This window comes from Nestor notabilis, unplaced genomic scaffold (genome assembly GCF_000696875.1).
Source record: "Nestor notabilis isolate BGI_N333 unplaced genomic scaffold, ASM69687v1 scaffold15544, whole genome shotgun sequence".
Taxonomy (NCBI): Eukaryota; Metazoa; Chordata; class Aves; order Psittaciformes; family Psittacidae; genus Nestor; species Nestor notabilis.
In genome coordinates this window covers 1-21,820 of record NW_009925314.1, presented here as the reverse complement: position 1 = coordinate 21,820, position 21,820 = coordinate 1, and the positions used below count along the sequence as shown (strand labels likewise).

Here is a 21,820-nt window from a genome sequence, read left to right as displayed (position 1 = left end):
CCAAAACACTGACACTGCTAATCAGCTCTCCTGGAGAGGTCCCTCACAGGAAACTTGCTACTTTTCCCTTATTCTGACCCAAAAGACATGTGACATCAGAACTTTTCATAGGCCAAGTTCTATATTCCGCAGTGATATTTACACAGTGCTTCACAAATATGCTTAATTCACGGTACTTAAATAATTGTCAGAGAAACAGAATCGGAGTCACTTTTGAAATTCCTAGACTTTTAGTCTGCCTGGCTCAATTTTCTCTTGTACACAGACAGAACCAGGATTTTCAGAAAAAATGGTCAATCAGAGGCAAGAAACCTGGCTCCAGACCACATTCCACCGTAACACCCAGCACAGACTCATTTCTAGACATATAATCCCTTTACCTTTTCTAGCCTCTTCGTGGAGTTTATCTTAATGAGTCTCCAGATACATTTGCTATCCACAGACTCCCAAACCAGCCCTGCCTCTTGTTAAAGGACATTTGTCAAAGCCTCAAAGGGAGCTGCCACCATCTGCAGGAGTCTCTCAGCACTGGGGACTCAGCCAGCTTCCCAAGACATGCTCTAGCCTCAAGGGAACAGGGACAAGCTGAACATCTCCATACCTACAGGCCAGAGGACAGATGCTCTCCTTTCAGCATCAGGTTATGCACGCTCGGTTCTTACTGATGTTTTAGCTCCACTTAGTGGCCAACAAGGCTCATTTAAAGCACTGCCTTCCCCTTGAAACTACCGCTTTACTCGAGTTGTGGACAACAGGGATCTTGTCCACTTGGATCAGCATCACCCTGGTTGACAATCCACAGGTAAAACAATGCAGCTAAAACGGGAAGTCTGAATTCCAGCAGACACTTACCTTGGTAGCAGCGGGGACCGGGGCTTGGTCTTTTCTTTCTCCTTCTCCCGTTCCCTGTCTCTGTCCCGGTCCCGGTCTCTGTCCCGGTCCCTGTGCTGCCTGTCTTTTTCATCTCTCTTCACCCGTTCTCGCTCCCGTTCCCACTCTTCTTTCCGCCGCTGGCGCTCCTTGTCACGCTCCCGTTCCCTTTCCCGTTCTCGCTCCCGCTGGCGCCGCTCTCGTTCCCGCTCCCGCTCCCTCTCGCGTTCCCTTTCTCGTTGTCTGTTCTCTCTCTCCCGTTCCCGTTCTCGCTCTCTTTCCTTTAAAAAGAAAAGAGAAATCATTGTGTGGTAACATCCCCTAACAAAGCGGGTACCGAGGATTCAAGGTCTTGGACTGCGAGGAACTACATACACCCGCCCATGTTAAAGTGTTGAGATAGATAAATGTGGAGCTTGCTGGCCATCACTGTTTGCTGAGCAGGCAGAAAATGGAAAGGAACAAAGCATACATCATACTCATCACAGCTGTAATTTTCAAAGGCAACAGTCAAAGATTAATTTGGATTATTATGCTTATTAAATAAATGTATTGATGTTTACAAGTATTTACTCTCATTGCTAATCGTGTTTAGCTAATTAACTGTACAAACAAGCACCATGAAAATAACTGATGGTGCAGCATGTGCAACAATAGCGAGGACAGGCTATTGTTTATGCACTGCTTCTGCAGAACAGGAAGGTCTTCCAGCAAAAGGAAAGCCACTTTCTATAGGATGTGACAAATACCACTGAAAAGCTCCCCACTGAGCAGGACTTGGTATTTTTTGCCACTACTCTCAAGGCACAATAGGTTGCATGAGGGCAAAAGGAAGCAGAGGGAAAGGGTTCATAGCCTTATTTTCAGGAAGCTCAATACCTTACAGCAGTACAACACCAACTGACCATATCTGAGATTTCAGCAACTGGCTGGGTGCTCTCCTCACTTGACTTGATCAACTAACACGGAACTCCAACAGCAGTGGATAGTCACGCTGGAGCCTCTGTCTGCACACTAAGCACGCCTGTCCAGATCCAGTCCTTTCTGTCTGTCCCAATAACTAACAATCAAACCTCAGTCAGGTTATTTCCTGGAAACCCCTTCCCTCTCCTGACACATCCAAGAATGGCTGCAGATGTGGCTGTATGTGCCTGGTATGCAGAGATGCAGCCAGCAAGAGTAACCATCTTCCCAACTCAGGCAGGCTTTTGCCTTCATCACACTGCAACAGAACCTCCTCCCATTCCTGGCACTTACAGTGAGTGTGTTCTGTGCAGTAGTTAAGTCAAGATTTAACTATTTGCAAGATTAGGCAGCTTGAACATCCATCAAAAGTCCTGTTTCAACCCTGCACTGGAAACATGACAAGCACCAGAAGTACCTGGAAGAAAGCTGAAAGGAGAAGCACGGAAAGGGGTATTACCTTACTTACTCTGTAGTTACGGTATGGATCTGGGTCTGTATACTGAACCCTGAAATTCTCATACTGCCCACCACGCCAGAACCGTTCTATTTCATAGTCATAATAGGGATCTGTATAGGGATCAAGCCTACAATGAAAAACAGGGAAGGTTAGAAAGGGAAGCATCACCTTGTCGCCACACAGAAACACTATGTATTCTAGCTCAGGTTTTAGTCACTGTGCACTGACAAGAAAAAACATGTTCAACGGAGTATGACCATACACAGTGGTTTATTTTCTACATATCCGAAACAGACAGGCTTTTTAAAGTGAAGCTTATCAGAGAAAAGCACAAACCTTTCTTGATAAACACAAAAGAAGAATGCTACAAACCAAATACAGCCTTTCAAATCAATGTGGTAAAAATGCTTTTTATAGCCACTTCAGAAATATGCAAATGTAACAGAACATGTTTTGCCTCATTGATTTCAAGCTGTGTTTTCTGTTCATGCACACAGAACTAACCTCAAGCACCCTCACAAGAGAAGCGGAACGTATGGTGATCTCCTGCCCCCTTGTCACCAGAGATGATGGGTGCATCCTGCTGCCACGAGCACAGGACACGAGCTGTGGCTGAGCTTTCCACTGGGAGAAGTTAAGCTTTGGGGTAAGGCCAGCAACACTGCCCCAGTGCCTGGAATTACTCCATACAATGACGATAACTGCATCTAAAGGTCATATTCTCCAGGGGAAAACAGGTGCTGGCCCTCCAGCACACAAACGAATGGGCAAGCACGTGGCACACCCTGACCAACTGTAAAACTGTAGTAACTTTTGGGTCAAAAAAGGATTTAAACCCCTCCCTCCTTAAATCCGCAATGTTTCCTCCGTTTGATGAATTCTACTGATGTTATTAAATGGTTTTAATTAACATACTCAACAATATCCAATCCCTGCCAGACACCTGGAGTGGAAATACCAGATCCATTGTAAAGATGGGGAGGTGGGTACAGGAAACAAGAAACTTCCAGGGCCACAGAGGAGTCAGTGGCAGAACTAAGATATAAATAAAATAAATTCCAGATTATCTATAATGAGACTCTGACTTGTAAGTAAGAGCAATAAAGGGCCCACTTTTTCATTTTAAAACCTGCCAAATAACCTAAAACAGGCTATGATGTAAGTGCTGCCCTGCAAGTCAAGCTGCTACTTGTATTTTTGTTCCAGTGCTTTTAAATGGTTTAAGATTTCCACTTTTGTCTGAAACAAGCCAAGGGAAAGATACCAGGTAATCCTGATTACTGACATTTAATCCAGCAAGAAACTCCTGATGCCAACCAGACAACAATCTAGATTCAGTGACATCAGGTGTTCAAAGAGACACAAAAAAAATCTCAAGCTACACCAAAAAAGAAACTCTACTTTTTAACACAGACTCAAGTCGAAATCTCCTCATCCCCTTCCTATAACATTTGTGGACTTTTTATTCATTTAAACAAGCATTTAACTTGTTTAATTAACTGCAGTGCATTTAGATAATTCAGCGCTTAAATCCTTAGGCAAATAACCGGTATCACCCAAAAAATCAAATACATCCACTCAGTTAAACTGCCCACCACATCAGATGGGACTGCAGTCTGTGGCCTAGGAAGTTTTAAGAAGTGCAATGGAAAAAGGAAAGGGAGTATTTTCTTACAGTTGCGATAGTACTGGAATCAAAGACCTGCTTACCCATAGTTAATGTTTTCTTTGATGTCCACCTCCCTATAGTTTTTCAAAAAAGAAAAAGGGATTCATGAACTATTTAGACATCTCCATATGTCACAAAACAGTCCTCAAAGCATTTAGTAACATGCCAGTGGTTAGTTTGCTGCAAGGTGTCAATCTGTGCAATAACGTGCACGTGTGTGAGAAAAATCACCATTTTTGGAGTTTAAGCAGCATCAGCATCGTAACTTTAGCCTTTACACACAGTGAAGATATTTCAATGCCACAGTAAAGATGCTTGAATTTACAGGAACTCCATTTGTTAACTTATTTAACACTGGCAGCATGCAAAACATTTATTTTCCTTGACTGTAAGAAAACCAGTAAGTTCTGTACCTAAGACAATTCCTACATCAGTGAGGCAGTGGCACAGAACAACTAGAACCCTGATGATAGTTTCCATATACAGTCATAAAATACAGATACTGTACAGTCAACCCACAGAGCACTTGTGATATGTCCCAGGTGCAATTGAGAGCCTTCTCAGAGGAACAGAAGTCCTTGTTCTGTTAAATACAACAGACATATTTCTACCCAGGAAAAAATTAATATGAGCCAACTGTTTTATTTCAGGCTGCAGAACTTTAAATGGGGAAAAGAACTGCACTCCACAGCAAATCAAAGGACAAAAGCTTAACCCACTCCTTATTCCTTTTCAGAGGGTTTTTTTGCAACTCATTCACTCTAAAACAGACAGCAAGCCTTGCAACACTTGGTGAGTGGGAGTATTTCCATAGTCTGTATGTGGAGGAAGAACAGAGGACGTATGAGCAAGAGAAACAGATTCACCTGTAATCCTGCAGAATACAACCCTGCCTCTCAAAAATTCTTTCTCCATTTGACTCCTTAGCTTGAGAACCACTAACCAAGTTTCCCAGAGCTGACTAATTCACCCTCGCATCTTCTCCTGCCTGCTCTCAGAGCTGACAGGAGTGTGTCTGAGGTCTCCATCATTTTACATTTCACCTCCTTAAAAAAACCAATCACCTAAACACTTAAGCTTAGGGTGTTTGTTTTGGCCCAGGCTATGCCCTGGCAGCTAAAGGGTTTACCTGTGTGACCACTGTCTTACTCAACAGTTTATCTGGGACTGGTCAAAATGTTTAAGACCAGTTGCTGTGCCAATGCCCTTGCAAATAAACACTCAGCTGGTTGAGACAGTACAACTGCTGTCCTGAAGCTTTTGGACCTTACTCCAACTCTGCAGCCTCAGCTTTAGCATTTTAAAACTTTCATGGGTAGGAATAAGAAAAACAAAGAGGAATAACAGTTGGAAGAATGCACCGGCATGACACAGGCAAGGCACAACTAAACAGCATCCTTAAGGACCAATGTGCCAACAACACTGAAGGCAGAAAGGTTTAAAGACGACTATAAAGGAAGGTAGTGTTGAACTGGAGTGAATGGAGGCAGCTCAAGTCTTTAACTGGTGTACATACTGCTTAACAGAAGTTGTTTCCATTTTGAGGTGAGCATTCGTCCCATTTGGAGAAGTTAAGACTGCCATCCCATGCTACATTTCCCCACATCTATTCCATGTAGCAAAACTAAGACTGCATCTTACGCTGGATCTCTGACGTCTCTGGTGATGCGGTAATTCCAGTCACGGAAGAACTCGTTTTCTTTGTCAAATTCTCGCTCGTCTTCTCCAATAGTCACAGTGAACCTCTTCTCCTCGAAGTCAGGCTCCTGCTCTTTTCTCATAGTTGCCTTTTTTAACACCTGCCATAATACAAAAAGCATTGTAAAGAGAACCTTTCTGAGACCCAGAGAAACTGCAGTCTTAAAAATCCTTCACTTGGGAGAAACCTGCCCTTCAACTAAAGCACTCTTCTGCTCAGGTCTCAATGTGCAGGACATTGGACCCTCCTTTATGTACAAAGTATAATTCACTGTTCCATCAGCTCAGATCAGCAGCAGACAGGTAGAAAGCTTCACACATGCTAGCCCCATTTTCTGCAACAATCAGACAGAAGGATCAAATACATGTTAGAGAAACAGGTACCCAAGTAACAGAAGTTGGCTCAGCTTAGAAAGGTTTGCTTTGTGGATGACTTAACTTCAGGACCACACACTCCCCCTAACTCATGTTAATATGAAAAAAACCCAAACCTGGGTGTCAGTGCCTCTTGAGTGTACAACTGTGATATACAACGAGACACAGTTAATAGGTTAAAAGGCAAAAGGAAGGTTCCTTAGAGCAAGACACTATGTGCTCCAAAAAGAGCTCTTCTAGCATCCTGCTCCCTGTGAAACAGGCCACTGGATTTAGGAGACACCAGCATGCTTCCTAAGGATGGCATTTACCTCTTTAGCGTGCCGGAGTCCTCTCTCCCAGGCACTTTCTGTTGGAGGGTCTGGAGGGGGCGGAGGTAAAATTTCATCAACAACTGGTCCTCCCTGTTGGAAAGGTAAGAAGAGGAAGGAGACAGACACTTGACATTAGTTTTAAGTAGCAAGCTTACGCTTTGTTACCCCAGAGTACCCTCCAGACACTCCAGAGATGTATCAGCAGGACATAAACTGGGACACGCATAGAAAATTATTCCACTCTACTAGCAACTACAAGACAACCTTCTAAAATATCATACATCCAAATGATGAACTGGACAATGACTAATGTTGCTAAAGCACCAGCTCAAAAAAGCCCACAAATCATCTTCACTTCTAGAACAGGAGACAGAAGCTATGCGCAGAAGCCATAAATCCATAGAACAGATGTCCATACCCAAGGGTTGGCCGGCATCAGTGGGTGAGGGCCGATGGGAGGAGCGCCATTTGGGGAGAAGGGCTCAGGCTTGGAGATCAAGGAGTAGTTTCCTTTGTCGTTCACACCAGGGTGAATAAATCGACAGTTCATGCCCCAGGTACAGTGCCCTGTGGAAAGACAGTTCTGTTAGACCCCTACAGCAAACGTTTGTTCAGCCCCACAGGCATTTAAAACCCAGCAAGGAATAATGCTGTCTGAGACACATGACTTTTCTTCTTTCCGACTTTGTTGAGATTTATCCATTTTCATACACATGGGAAGACACCTACCCACCACCTTCCCATGGAGGACAAACAGATCCAGTCATGGATGAATGTACAAGAACCTCATCATGGTGAGGAGAAGGGAGGGATGGATGCATACATACCATTACGCAGACGCAGTAATAAGCCTATGAGCTCTTCAAGTCTTATTAATGACAAACACCCCAAGTTAGGAGCTTTACCTTTTACAGAAAACAATGAATGCATATAACCGACAGCAAAGAAAGCATTACAGTGCATTCAAAATGAACAGCTTTCTGATGAGGCATGAAGTACATCAAAGCTTTTCCCTCCAGCCGAATTCACAGGCTTGGCAGCACTAGGTAGGAAAGGAGACATCACTGCGGAGTGCAGCAGACAAACCTGAGGGTGCTCATTAGCTTCAGGTACCACTCCCAAAGAAATGGTAACACTCAAGGGTCTCTACCAGGACACAAAACTAATGCCCAACTGTAATTTAGCTTGCCTCAGAAACAAACCCCTTTTTTTCTTCTCTTCCAGCAATCCACTCAACATCAGGCAAGAGACATTTTGCAGATCTCCCAGCAGACAACTGCATCACAAAGTCACTGCTAGTCCTCTGCTAGCTCAATCATTAGCACACTGACTTGAGGAGTAATGGAGCTGTTAACACTGCTTCAGCCCAAGGAGGAACCCCCGATCTTGGCTGGCAGGGCACCATGTCACAAATTCACACTGCACTTGGGTCGCTGGGAATGCTCCTCCTCAGTCCCAGACTAACCAGGAGCTGGTGTCAGAGGTAACACAGCATGCTTTTGTATTGTCAAACATAACAAGAGCACAAATCCCTCTGCTCAGCAGCTCATCCTTTCTCAGTGCCTGAGCACTCGGTGAAGGGGCTTCCAGACACCTACGCCAACATTCCTACTGAGGTGTCAAGAGGAATGATCACCCTGACAAGTAATGAGCCCTGCTCATGTCAAGGTGGCTATACAGCAAGTTACTTTGCTGGGAGGCTTTGGAAGCTGGTCATTCACACCACTGGATAGGTACAGCCACGTGAGTGCAGCAAGGGTTAAAATCTGAATGTCTTGAAGAGCAGCACCTGATCTTAGTGGCAGTAAAGCCCTTACCAGGCGCAGGCAGGAGCGAGTGTCAACATTACCTGAACTGACACCAAATCAAAGAACAACAACTACGGCAGGAGATCCTGCGGCCTGAACTTTGACTCGGGCTGCACAGAGGTGTGTGTCACGCTAAGGATTCAGGAACAAATAGCTCTCCTTACTGAGGGACTTCCCTGTTCCACCATCATTGCCATCAACACCTTCGTGTCTCAGCACACGGAGAAAATCTGATACCGGAAGACATTCAGGAAGCAGACTTTGTGATATGAGATGGTCATGTCTCTGGAAACCCCCTGAGCAGCTCCCTGCACTGCCTTACACCACTGACGTAAGGAGTAAGAGACTCCACCCTGCTCCCCACCCTTCTTTTGATTCAGATTTTCATAAACTGCTTCATGGGTGATTGTAAAAAAAAGCCAAACAGATGAGCAAACATGAAGTGAGATGAAGCTGGAGGAAGTGTAAGATTATATTATTAACCTGTAATCAGTTTAAATAAGTAAACTTTTATAAAACCTAACTCTGTAAACTAAAACAAAATTGCAGGATAGCCTAAGGTAGCTGTTGAAGAGTTGCCCAAACTTTGGGGAATGTCCTATTAAGAACAATTACAGAAAAAAATTACAATAAAAAAGGCAGGTTTATTCCACGCCATTTTAAAAACACCAGCAAGTCTGGGGCCTTCAATACAAGAAGGACACGGACCTGCTGGAGCAAGGCCAAAAGAGGCCATGAAGATGCTCCAAGGGCTGAGGCACCTTGAGAGGGCTGGTCTGGTTCAGCCTGGAGAAGAGAAGGCTCCTTATGGGGAGATCTTAGAGCAGCTCCAGTGCCTAAAGGGGCTCCAGGAAACCTGGAGAGGGGCTTTGGACAGGGGCCTGCAGAGACAGGACAAGAGGAATGGCTTGAATCTGCCAGAGGGGAGATTGAGATGAGCTCTGAGGCAGAAGCTCTTCCCTGTGAGGGTGCTGAGGCGCTGGCACAGGGTGCCCAAGGAAGCTGTGGCTGCCCCATCCCTGGCAGTGTTCAAGGCCAGGGTGGACACAGGGGCTTGGAGCAACCTGCTCTAGTGGAAGGTGTCCCTGCCCGTGGCAGGGGTTGGAACTGGAGGGGCTTTAAGGTCCCTTCAACCCAAACCAGTCTGGGATTCTAAGTTTTCCATTATTTGCTTCCACCAGGCTCACCGCACTTAGGGCAAATCCATTTTTGCATATTGGCTCTACGTAAATTCAGCATCTGGTTGCCAAGGAACAGAAAGGTGATATGGAGGACACCTGGGGCACAGTTTATCATGCAGACAGCAGCTTAACGAGTACAAAATCAAACTAGAAAAATTACAGCAACTTTGGTTTTCTTCCACCATTACAGTCTGTCATTACCTTTCATGAAGAACCGGCAGGTGGGACGTGGCCTCACTTTTCTGTCGCTGGGGTCTTTAACTTCTCCTTCCTCCAAGTCATCATCCTGGAACAGACAGACAAGCTGACATTTCACGTGGTGCATTTTCTGCAGTGACTTGACATTTCACAATATGGTCAAATATCAGTCACTGAAAACACACCCTGGAGCAAAACAGAAGAGAAAAACGATATAAAGTTCCAACAAATACCCCCCAGCATCTTCATAAGATGCTGCTACAAACACGAAGATGCATCAACTTCAGTGTTTCAAAGGTGATGCCAAACCCCTCAGGTGTCAGGCACATTTTGATGCCACACCACAGACCAAGGTTTCAAGCTGCATTGTTTTACCTGCTGCATACTGGACTGTCCCCTGCTCAACACTTATGTCACCCCTATTTAAGCTCAAGCCAATTCCTTCTACCTACTGTTTTAAAAAACACAGCAGTATTCCTGCATTAAGGCATTTACCCAGCAGCATCTATCCAATTCTGAAGGACAACTGCTATTACAATAACTAACTCCCACATGCTTCCCCACAGTGCTGAGTGACTGCTTCACACACAAGCTTCTTAGGGAAAAAAAGTCATATGTATTTCTTCCAGTCCTCTCTGGCAACAACTTGACACCTTCCCTTCTACTCCTCAGCTCCAGGCAGGAGCTCTGAATCAGCTCATATAAAACTCTACATCATCCCCAGGCACAGCAGCCCCAGGAATAAAAAGTCTGGGAGATGGAAGTTGTTTTGAAGATTAAGAACCACAGGGGATGAGAGCGTGAAATAACAGTCACGAAACACCTCCAGAAAGAAACTGTTGAAACTTTGAAAGTACCTGCCTTTGTTCTCAAGAGGGAAAAAAACCCTTCCCTGGCTTCATGAGGCTGCAGCTGAAAAGTCAAAAGGAGGCAACACAGAAGGCAAAGGCATATATGACCAGATCGTTGTCAGAGGTATCTGGCAAGGAAATGAGCTATTTAATCCAAAAGGCACCCTGGCTTTCCCTCACTCTGCCTCCATTCACCACCACACAAGTTTTCAGCATCTGAAACACATCTGAAGAGGGAGCATCTGGTGGAGGCCTGCCCTTCGTGTGGCAATCGCGGCAACCCTGTGGCAGAGACAGCAGTTGTCTGCATGGAAAAGATTAGGAAAGTTGTGTACTTTGATCAATTTAGCAGCTGGAAAGAAAGAAAAACACATCACTTGGCTGTGAATAAACAGAGGATCTCTAGAGAGATGGGTTAACAGCTTCTGCTGCTGCATTCCTGTGAGGGCAATACAAGGAGAGCTCTCCTGAACAAGAAGGGATTTAAAATACTACACATATATTCAAATTAAAATTTGCATTGATATTCCCTTCCCTCCAAGACAGAAGTCTGAAAGCAGAATTAAATGCAGAGGTTTCACAGTTCCCCCCAAAGCTGGGGATGGCATTCAGTGACGTGTGAATGGCATAACCAGCTCAACTCCGCTTCTTTCAAAGGAGCTGTGTGAAGTCTTTGCAAATGCTGTACTTGAACAAAAGGGTAAGTATTTATTTCTGTGAGGTCTCCTTGGAATCAGGCAGCTGGGAGCCCTGTTATGAGATAATGTATGAAAACCACAGTACAGAATCATCTTGTGCTTTGTAAGGAGAGCGCTCTTAAGAATGCCTTAGACTTTAAAGGAAAGCATTCATATTTTAATCAAGAAGCAGGCGTGCAGTCATGGCTCCAGGAAATTTTTCTCCCCCTGCCTGGGCTCTTTCACATGTTATAATTCTTTCTAAGAGAATAAGAAATACACAAAACTTTAGGAAAATATGTTTTTAAACAAAATCATCTGCCAGAATGGGCAAGATGAAGAAAAATTACATCACCTTTTTTAAGCAACAGAACTTGTCAAAACAAAAAACCCACACAATATACAACTCTTCAGTTAAAAGGGAGGAAGGCCTCTTCAGTGAGGCTCTGTTAGCTTCCTTAGCACGTGGCCAGGGCAGCTACACAGCTGTGGGGACTGGAAGGCAACACCACCTCCCCAGTATGAATCCTCCCCTCCTTGGGGGAGAAGCCCCACCAGTGACCCCATCCACAGCACACTGCTTCCTTGTCTGGTCACCACGATGCTCTCACAACCTAGCTTAGCTGTGCAGGACCCCTTTAGGCACAGAGAGCTGGGAACAAGGCTGCTCCAGGCCACAGACTTCTCTTTCAAGTGCTTTGCACTACCACTACTCAAATTCAAGCAAGGTGGCCACCAGACCAGGAACCCACAAGAGGGTTTCTACTCTACTTCTAGAATCACTTTGTCCTGTTTTCTTCTGCCTGCAAGAAGGAAACTGGTATTAAGCTGTATTAAACATAACTACTGCAATTAAACACCTAGAGACAAACATGAATATAGAGCACTATTTGCCCCGATCACCAAGGCAATTAATCTCAGGTTTTGATTTTATTAAATAGCTGTGTTTGTCCTCAGCTGTGGAAGAGCAGCAACTGGGACTGCATATCCCTGAATACCACATGCAGGGGCCACCTGGTTAGGTACTTTCCAGAGAGCCCAGCACCTTCTGCTCCTCTTCCATGCACCCAGATGCTGCTAGAGCCCGATTACCAGCTCAGGGCCACACAGCTTCCACTCCCCAGCACCAGCCTCTCAACGTCAACCAAGGAGACAGCTTAGGAACACCTAATCCATAGCTAAGTAATTTGCTGTCAGCATCATTCAAAAGTCCTCCAAAAGCTGAGGCAAAACAGTTTCTTAAAGCGCTAGAGCCCTTCCACGTTCAATGGGAACAAAGCTTGTTTGCGATGGCTCTGACACTATCTGGCACAAAGCTTTTTACAGTACATGACACTAGACATTTCACCCACCAAGTTTAGGATTTGGTACGCAGTATGGTCTTACCTCCAAAGAAAAGTGTGTTACTTGCACACTGGGGACACAGCTAACACAGCTAATTCATGTCAAAGAAGGGAGGCATGGCAGTCTAAGAGCCAAACAGTTCGGAAACATGAGGACAGGTCTTTCCCTGTAGGACTCTGCCCACTTGGACCAGCTCCTACTTACATCAATTTCTCCATCATCAATTTCTCCATCATCTTCTTCTTTCTTCTTCTCCTTGAGGGGATCCTGGCCATCCTTTTCATCATCACTTTTGCTGCTGGATTTTTTCTCATCTTCATGAGCATCATCTCCTTTCTCCTCTTCCTCATCATCCTCACCAGCAGCTTTCTCACCATCCTCCTCTGCAGCAGCAGCACTTGGTTCCTCAGGAACTTCCTCATCATAGTCCAACTCATGCTCATCTAGTTCACGGGTGACGGAGGATGCTTCATCACCAAGGTCATTTGTCTGGTCTTCCTCCTCAACTTTTCGAGGTGGAGGGCTCTTCAGCTCCCCACTCTGTTCGTTGTTGTCAGACTCGTGAGATTTAGGTTCACTTAAGCGGTCCTCTTCGTCTGAGTGGTTCTCCTCTTCACCATGGCCCAGTCCCCTGGCTGCATCCTCCTCCTCTCCCATAATGCTGCCTTGCCCACCCTCTCCATCAAGTTCCCGGTCTGAACAACATTCCTTCAGGACTTCCTCATCAGAAAGCTGCTGGTCCTCTTCATCAGGAGAGCAGGGGTTTCGCTCAGGGCTGTCGGAAACGTCCATCAGTATCCAATAGTCTGCAGAGGATAGAAAACAACACTAATTATAGGGAGCAAGATGGGATATCAAGGAAGGTTCATCTTGCGGAATTTGTACTCTTGTATTTCACCTCCCAAAGAAGAAAATGTTGCTTGAATTCATGAACATGGTTTATCATAGTACCTTCAAGAAGGAAATACAGAGTTTATGCTGCATAAGGAACTGATTCTGATATTGTCCCAGACTAGACAAGTGTGTTACCCTTCACATACTACAATGGAGCTTGAGGCTGGAATTTCATCTACAAGCTCTAGCACTCACCAAATCACTGTTTAAAACCCCAAGGTGTATTTTGTAACTATAAGCACATGGCCCTGCAGACTGCACAGACTCAAGAGGTACAGCAGCACAACTTACAACAGCCATGCTGGCAAAACAGCCTGTATCTTTACAGGACCTTTTACACTGCATGCAGAATAGATATGAAAGCAAAGGCAGTATGCAATCACGGAAACACTTGGATTTTTGATCAGATTTAATTTAGGCAGTGCAAGTATTGCCATCTAATCTCTACCTGCTTTACAGACTAAAGATTCAAAATTCTTTCAGAGATGATCAACTTCATAACTGTCTGCACCGTGCACTTTTGCTAGAAGCTCACTATGAACACGTGCTCACTACAAGCAAGTTAAACATTAGATGTCTGCTTAGAATAAGCATAATAAATGCAACAGGAAGAGAGAAGAGGTAAAGCCAGAAAAAAACCCCAAGCCATACATCTGCTTATTTTATTCCAGAAAACAAAAAGTCCCATTAATTTTAGTATTACCTGACGCAAGGAAATGGTTGAGCTGTCTGTTACTAGGAAGATTACTGGTTTACATCTAGACAAATGCTCTTGGTGATAAAGAACTCTTACCCTTTGTCTGTGGTCTCTTGCTGCAGCATGTACTTAGCCCTATAAATGATGGCAGCTCCTTCCTCACTCCCCTCAGCAGTAACCACAGTGCTTGAGAAGAGCCCAAGCAGAGAGCGATGTCCTAGCAGGTTTTCCAGCACCGAGGCAGCCAGTGCTTAGAGAGGTAAAAGCAGGCTCTGCAGCTCTCTGGCTGTACCAGTGGAATGGTTCTATAGAAGCACTGGTTCCTCTCAAGGTGGCACCTTTCCAGGGCACTAAATTTACCGTTTCAGTATATGCCCCTCCTCCTCCAAACCCAAAGGTCTGTGCAGGAACAAGCTTGGGCAGCCATCAGACAGAAATGAAAAGCTAAAGACAAACCAAGGCTTACAGAAGCATATTTAGGGCTAAAGGAAAAGCCACAGGGTTACAAATCAACAGGACTTCATCCTGATACGTTTCACGTTTTACTTTAGCTGCTCCTGGCTACAACCTCCTTGCAAGCACATTTACTGCTGGTGCAACAAAAAACACTGCCTAAGTTACCAGATTTTTACCTGTTATAGTCAAGACCCCTGAAACAAAAAAGCTGGTAGCTTCTTTAAACACACCCAGCAATTCTTTGTGAAATGAAGTTACTAACACCAAGCAGCTCTGTGCTATTTAACCTTTTCCTGACCCACACCATCACTTCTCCCTGACATGCTCCTCCAACTGGTTCTGCATAGTAAAGGTTGTTATTTACCATCAAAGAGCAAGAACAGACAGACAGAAGGCAGACCAAGCCACAGCGGACTACTGTGAACACCACCAAAGCAAAACCAAGCCTTCAAGCACATAAACCCTGACACATTTTGGTAGCAACAGAATTGGGGATCTCTGTGCTGAAATACAGCAGGAGGGTAAGCATGAGGAAGACGCAGCATCTCTTCTGTATGTCAAGAGCTTGTGCTTGGAAATCGGGAAGGCACAGCAATGCTGTTACCCATGCTACTCATTTGCTTCTTCATGAACTTGCCAGGACCAGGGCTGTTGTATTTATGTCCTATATGCTGCCAGATGCACTGTCATCACTGAGATAACATCTCGTCTTCACCCTAGTGAAGACATGCTGAGCTGGTATTTGCAGCAAACTCTCCAGATGTAAGTCACACTCAAGAAAATGCTGCTTGTTATACTATGGGAGGTCTGCAGAGAAGAAGCTAAAAAAAATAACAATGAAAAGCAGTCCCAGAAGCAGTACAAGTCTGTATGTTAGTACTTAACAACCATGCTCTGCTTCATGTCTTCAGAACCCCACACAGATATTAGATAATCAATAAAGGATGATCTAAACATTTGGGCAGAAGAGTCGTATTTTGAGTTTCCTACCAGCTGGTCCAGTTTCACCACACATTTGAAGTTGGCTCTTACTCATAACAAAAGTTTTGATTTTACTGAAAAGTTAAAAGCCAAATTAAAAGACACCAATTGCCTCCTGGTGATAACAGCTCTGGGCAGTTAAACAGGATGCAATCCAAAACAAATTATATTCTTACTGGGGATATAAAAGTTGATGCTGAGTTCATATATGCTTGCACAAATTATTACTGGCTTTAAGAGCAAGTTTATGGCAGTGATTTTAATTGCATGAGAAGTTATACTTTGCGTGCACATAGAACAACTTAGCATATTACATCTGAAAGGTCAGCCTTAAGAGGCCAGGAGAAATACAGAAGTTGTCAAGGGCAGATGTACTCAGGAAATTTGTTTTCTGATTTCTTGCAAACAAGCAGCACCAAAGAAAAAGCACTGAAGTGAACGAAATGCCTTTCTGCATTCGACATAAGACCTTTAGAGGGATGGGGGTAAATAAATATGAGTGGATTCTCACCACCAGCTAAGGTGATAAGTATAATACATTCACCTCCACTGGCAGCTATTAAAGCTATTATAAAACCCCAGGGCATCCGTCAGTTACAATCATTTCCTATTAATTTCCACTGACAGAAATTGTAAGAAACACAATAAATGACAGCCCAATTGAAGATGGATCACAAGCAGGCTGGTTTTGGTGTGGATTTCCCCAGATTCAAGCAACAGCAAGTTTCCTGCAGCAACAGGCACTACATCCTCCCCTCTATCTGTGCCAGCAGTGATGCAGTGCACAGAAGGCACTTCATCAAAAAGTGCTCATCAGAGAGCTCTTCCACCACATTTTATGCGGAATGATTTTGGTAAACGCCACAGTTCAGCCAGTCTCCAAGGGCTATTGCTCCAAGTTCACCAGTAGACAAGAAAAGGTACCCTGAAACCTAAGAACTGTATTTTTGCTTCAATCTTACATGCAACTGCATGGAAATGCCCCAAAGCAAATCCCACAATATGCAAAGGTAAAATAAGAAGCAGGGAAAAAAAAAGGGGAGCTGGAAATTTAAAGAGAACTGTCAGGCTAATGATGGAACAGGATTAGATAGCATTTCTGCTGCATGATGGCAAGATAGTGCCCTAGCAGCCATCCAGAATTTAGTCTCGATTCTCACTAGCTCACGGCCACAGCGGCTCCTCCTGCAACAGGGGAGTTAAAGGCAAGAAAGGGTCCTCCAGCCATTCCTTAGCCCTCTGCAGCCCCAAGGCTCTGAGCCCAAGAAAAGAGAGAAGGAAGGCACAGCATTCCAGCAAGCAGCTTACGGGCGACAGCACCACCACAGAAGTAGGATTTGAGATGGGAGAATGCCTCATTATTGTGCTAGTTGGTGTTACTTGTAGTCACTGGTTTGTAGGAAAGAAAGAATTGAACATTAAGAAAGGCAAAAGTACCACAGTGTCGTGGTTCAAGCCCAGCCGGCAACTTGGAACCATGCAGCCGCTCGCTCACTTCCCTCCCTCTTCCTTCCTCCCCCCGCTCCCGGAGGGATGGGGAGGAGAATCGGAGGAATGTAACTCCCACGAGTTGAGATAACAGCACTCCAGTAACTAAGGTATAATACAAACCACTACTGCTACCAATAATAATGATAAGGGAAATAACAAGGGGACAGGATACGATTGCTCACCACGCGCTGACCGACCCGAGCAGCGATCTGGGCCTTCCGGGTGACTGTCCCCAGTTTATATACTGGGCATGACGTGCTGTGGTATGGAATACCCCTTTGGCCAGTTTGGGTCAGGTGTCCTGTCTCTGCTTCCTCCCAGCTTCCCCCCCTCCCTGGCAGAGCATGAGACTGAGAAAGTCCTTGGTCAGAGTAAATATTACTGAGCAACAACTAAAACCATCGGTGTTATCAGCGTTGTTCCCAGGCTGGAAGTCAAAAACACAGCACTGCACCAGCTACTAAGAAGGAGAAAAAATGACTGCTGTAGCTGAACCCAGGACACACAGCAAGGATTTTGTGAAGCACTGGAGTACTTGCTCTACTCACTCAAGCTTCCTTTCAACCTCCAGTGAATTTATTCTTTGTATGGTAGCAAATTTCACTCCATTTAAAGCGCATGTTCCAAGCACTGACTCAAGAATAATCTCAAATCAGTTTATACTAAATCTCTGGAATCCTGCAAGGTTTTTTTTATTTTCCTGGGGTGTGTGTTTGGGGTTTTTTTTTTGCTTTCCATTGTCATCCAATTACACATACAAATACCAGAAAAAAATACAAAGAATTACTAAATGGAAGTATTTCAAACTGAGCAACACAGTAGAACAGAAACAGTACAGCAGAAATCCACAGGTTTCATCCCTCATCATAAGGGTGGAATTTTTGTACCTTAAGACCAAGTAATTTTATTACTGTCTTCAAAACCAGTTATAAAAGAAAAAAAATCTAACCTACAGGTAAGATTCCTTGACTTGTAGCTTAGGATAATGGGGCAAGAACCAGGCATATAGTAATACTTCTCACTTAGCGTTTCATGTTCAGAGCTATCACTAAAATTACAGACAGTTCAGGCAAAGCCACACAACCCCTTCTATTCCAAAACTGACTTCATTTGCTCAGAGTGTGTCAAATGTTCATTTTCTGCATGTCTGAAGAAGCAGGCTCGTTCAGAACAGGTACCAAGCACTTCAGATGAGACTTACAAAACCCTCCCTTTGCCAGGCTAAACAAGTCGGTACAGCCTTTCCATTGAGAGGCTTTGGAGCAAATAGAATAGTTGGGTGCACTTGCAGCCCGAAGTGTGTCTTTGACTGTCTCATTTGTGCATGCCTCATCCAGTGGAAAGTCCCTTAAAAAGCAGCTCACAGGTTCTCAGTGAAGAAAATGAGGATTTGGCAGCTCAACTTTCCAGCCATCCCACCTGCAGTAAGCACATGCCATCCTCCTGGGTGTGAACCAGACAGCACTTGCTGTCCCCACAGGTATCAGTCAGGTTAAGCAAGACTTCCCTTCCAGTTGCTCCTTCTGGATCTTCATGTCCCCAGCCAGTCCCTGTCAGCTTGCAGTGTTCCTGCCAGTGCTGTGAGCCAGCAGTATTAGAGAACAGTCTACCAAAAATATAAAGAAATCCCCTGAACAAGAGACCTGGGGCTTTTACATCTCGTTTTCAGTAGCAGTGCCTTTGCATCATGCTCCTCAGCCCAAGCACAACCCCACTGCACCCAGCTACAGCTGAGAACACAGGGCAGCTTTTGCAAACCTAAGTCTGGCCCTTTGGTCATTGGGTATCCAGAAATGATGTGAAGCACTCAGAGAGACATGCCTAGCATCAGCTAAGAGCAGGATGAAAAGGGCTAGAACAGCATGGTGTCCCAGGGGACATTCAGCAGCAATTATCTGTAGCAAACCTGCCTTTTCTCCCTGTAGTCCCTCGCTTCTCTCCCTGTCCTTGCACAGGAGTTCCACAGAGAGTCAGGTCTGGCAGAAAAAGGAAGCTTTTAGTTACACAGTACATATGCAACAGGAGACAGTGCTGAAGTTTCACAGACTGAGCTCTGGAATTTCTCAAATTAGAGAATGAAGTGTTAACTAGTCCTTAATTTTTCAGTGTTTCATTGCATACCCTGGAACACAGATGCTCCTTCTAAGCTAGGCATTCACACAGCCATCCTCACCTGCAAGGACCTGGAAGCAAAAACAAAGGGGCCCATCTTGTTCTCACTGAAGTCTCACAGTCTTATTGGAAAACATTTAAAATTACAGAGACTTCCCCCCTAGCACAGGTAAAATGGCACTGTACATTGAGGAGGTGTTACAGAAATTCAAATTCATCTGCTTTGGCCATGTTACAACATATTTTTCCAAAGCTTAATGATATCCAAGAGTCTTAAATTCAAAATACGGCATTGAGATTAAGAAGCCCTGACACAGCACTAAAGGCAATAAAAGAAAAGCCCTTTTCCACTTAAGTTGCTTTTTGAAACTCCACTTAAGTATTGCCACGTAATCCCTGGATGCATTTTAAACAATATTTTTAACATTACACTTTTGTTAGGTGATTGGCCTAGGGCAAGAGGCAGATGAGTCAGAGCACTGGAATTCTTAGCAGCAGGTCTGTTTTCAAGATCAAGCCCAATTTCTACTCTCTCTTCAATCAGAAGGTACAAAACCAGAAGGAAGAAATGCCAAACAAGTTTCAGTCTGTGGTCACACGTGTACTTTGGACACTACTCCAAAGCAGTGCAGTGTGTCACTGACCGCATTCTAGATCCATGGCTCTCAACATTGCCTGTTGCTGGCAGGAGGCTCAAATGCTGTTTCTTATGGCTCTGTGCTGTTTTGAATTAGAACTCATGAAAGGTTTGAGCAGTATCTTCACTTAAGTCACAGATTTAAGCTTTGTGTACAATTAACTGTCTTGCAGCTGCAGGTAGTGTCTTGGGAGCTCATGAATTGGAATCAGTATGGAAAGGATGGCAGCTTACCCTAACCCACTGCAGCACCTGTAGGATAAAGCTGTGAGTTAAGGCACAATTTGCTACAGCCACCACGGAAAAAATACTCCTGGCGAGCATTATTTGCATTCATTAAATTCCTCCCTCCAAGGCTAAGCCTTTATATGGTGCCACAAAAAGGTTTTTCCAAGTGAACAAGGAATACACCTTGGAAACAGTATGGGAATCAACAGCTCAGATGGTTCCAGCACCTCCAATAGCAGGAAGGCAAAGAGTACTCTACAGAAAACTGGAGCTTGACAGAGCGATCAGTTTCAGTCTTGACATCCTACAAATCATCAGCCAGATGGCAAGAACCAAGAGCAGACACAACTTCTGTAGGGCCCCAGCTCCTGGGGTGGTCACAGGGCAGGGATGAAGGAAAGAAGCAAAGAAACTCTTTGCTTCAGGCAAAACCATTTGTGATAGAAAGGATAAACCCCACTTTCTAAAAGCCAAACAGCTTGATGAAAAATCAAAACATTTCTGTTATTTAAATATGTGAAAACCAGGGGTTAATGCAGAACAGAAAAGTTCTGGAGCACGGTCTAAATCCAGCCACAAGGATGGGTGAAGGACATGAGTGAGTTGAAGGGAATGAATGGGATGTAGTGCTGACAGGACAAGTGAGAAGAGAAACACAGCACAAAAAGACTTAGGGAACAAAGGCCTGGAAAACAGAAGCAAAACAGAAATGAAGGGCAGGAGCTACAGTGTGGAAAAAGCATGGAAGAGTAGCAAAACCAGGAGGAAAAGGAAATAAAATGCCTCATGATACAGGAAAGAGACATCACATAAAAATGAAAAGACCCTAGAACAAGAGCAAAGCACCCACTCCTCTGCTTTGAATGAAACTAGCGTCAGTAACAGTGTTAATGAACCAAACACACACTTGTCCGAGTTCCTTAGGGAAGCACTGACTTGTAGAATGCACTGCAAACTTCAATTACCTAGTGGCCATCAGGGATGCAGAAAACTGAGCGGCCTTTTGGTATCAATTTAAGAGAACTGCCTGGTGACAGCCATTTTCAGCAGCTGATTTTTAAGGAAGAGCTCTGATCTGGAATGTTAACTGTGTGTCAGGCAGGCTTTGGGAATGGAACATGAAGAGAAAACAGCGCGATGAGCAGCTGGAGTTTGTTTTTGCAGTGTAACTGATTCTCCTTCGCTGGAGCACACATGGCTCTTCCTGCAGCTCTCTGCAGGCAAATGTTAATTTTGCATTACCAGTGCCATGACAGAAAATAAGTACGATTGTACTGGTGTTCTGTGGGATTTGTGGATAAGCACACTCAACAGGCTAACTGCACTGCCAGAGCAGCAGACCAGCAGCCTTGCAGAGAGTTCTCCTGATTAGACTACAACCCTTTTCCTTACGCTAGGCAAACCTTAGGAAGGCCAGGAGAAAGAACTCACACCTCAGAGGTGCTGCTCTTGCTATAGCCAAAACAGCGCTGTTAACAGTTGTTTCAGAGGAGCCGAGCTATTAATGGCAGTAAATCAAAACACCGATAGCGCGGAGGCTGAGAGTTCAGCTCTGAGAAGGGACAGCCCCACTGAGACAACTCACGGAGGGAACACAAACCACCTGCAGCTGCACTGCATCAAGTGCTCGCAGAGACAACAGCAGCTCTGGGCAGCGAGCACCTCACAGCTCCTGCTGCACCAGGCAGACAACACAAACCAGTGCTATGTGGGTGATGCACCCACCCAGGGCAGAACACACCCCCCAGTGCAGCTCTGGGGCCCCAACCCTTCTCCCCACTCCCCCCTTACCTCACAGGGCCAGGCTGAGGTCCCTCTGCTGTGCCCCCCCAGGCTGGGGCTGAGCAGCTCTCCCTGCTCCCACCTGCTTGGGGAGGGGGCACAGTCAGAGCTGCCCGTTTCCCCCCCCAGAAGCT

At 44.9% G+C, this 21,820-nt stretch overlaps 1 protein-coding gene across 1 annotated transcript in view; it reads right to left on the bottom strand.

Annotated features, from left to right (window-relative positions):
• Positions 1 to 13,200, bottom strand: part of ZC3H18 (zinc finger CCCH-type containing 18) — a 39,312-nt gene extending 26,112 nt beyond the window's left edge. The window contains exons 1-7 of the mRNA XM_010013008.1: positions 12,613 to 13,200; positions 9,540 to 9,624; positions 6,768 to 6,916; positions 6,347 to 6,439; positions 5,604 to 5,761; positions 2,303 to 2,420; positions 853 to 1,151 (exon numbers count right to left, since the gene is read on the bottom strand). Of these exons, the coding sequence (XP_010011310.1) occupies positions 853 to 1,151; positions 2,303 to 2,420; positions 5,604 to 5,761; positions 6,347 to 6,439; positions 6,768 to 6,916; positions 9,540 to 9,624; positions 12,613 to 13,200 (1,490 nt within the window). The remainder of the gene's footprint in view (positions 1 to 852; positions 1,152 to 2,302; positions 2,421 to 5,603; positions 5,762 to 6,346; positions 6,440 to 6,767; positions 6,917 to 9,539; positions 9,625 to 12,612) is intronic.
• Positions 13,201 to 21,820: the final 8,620 nt, after the last annotated feature.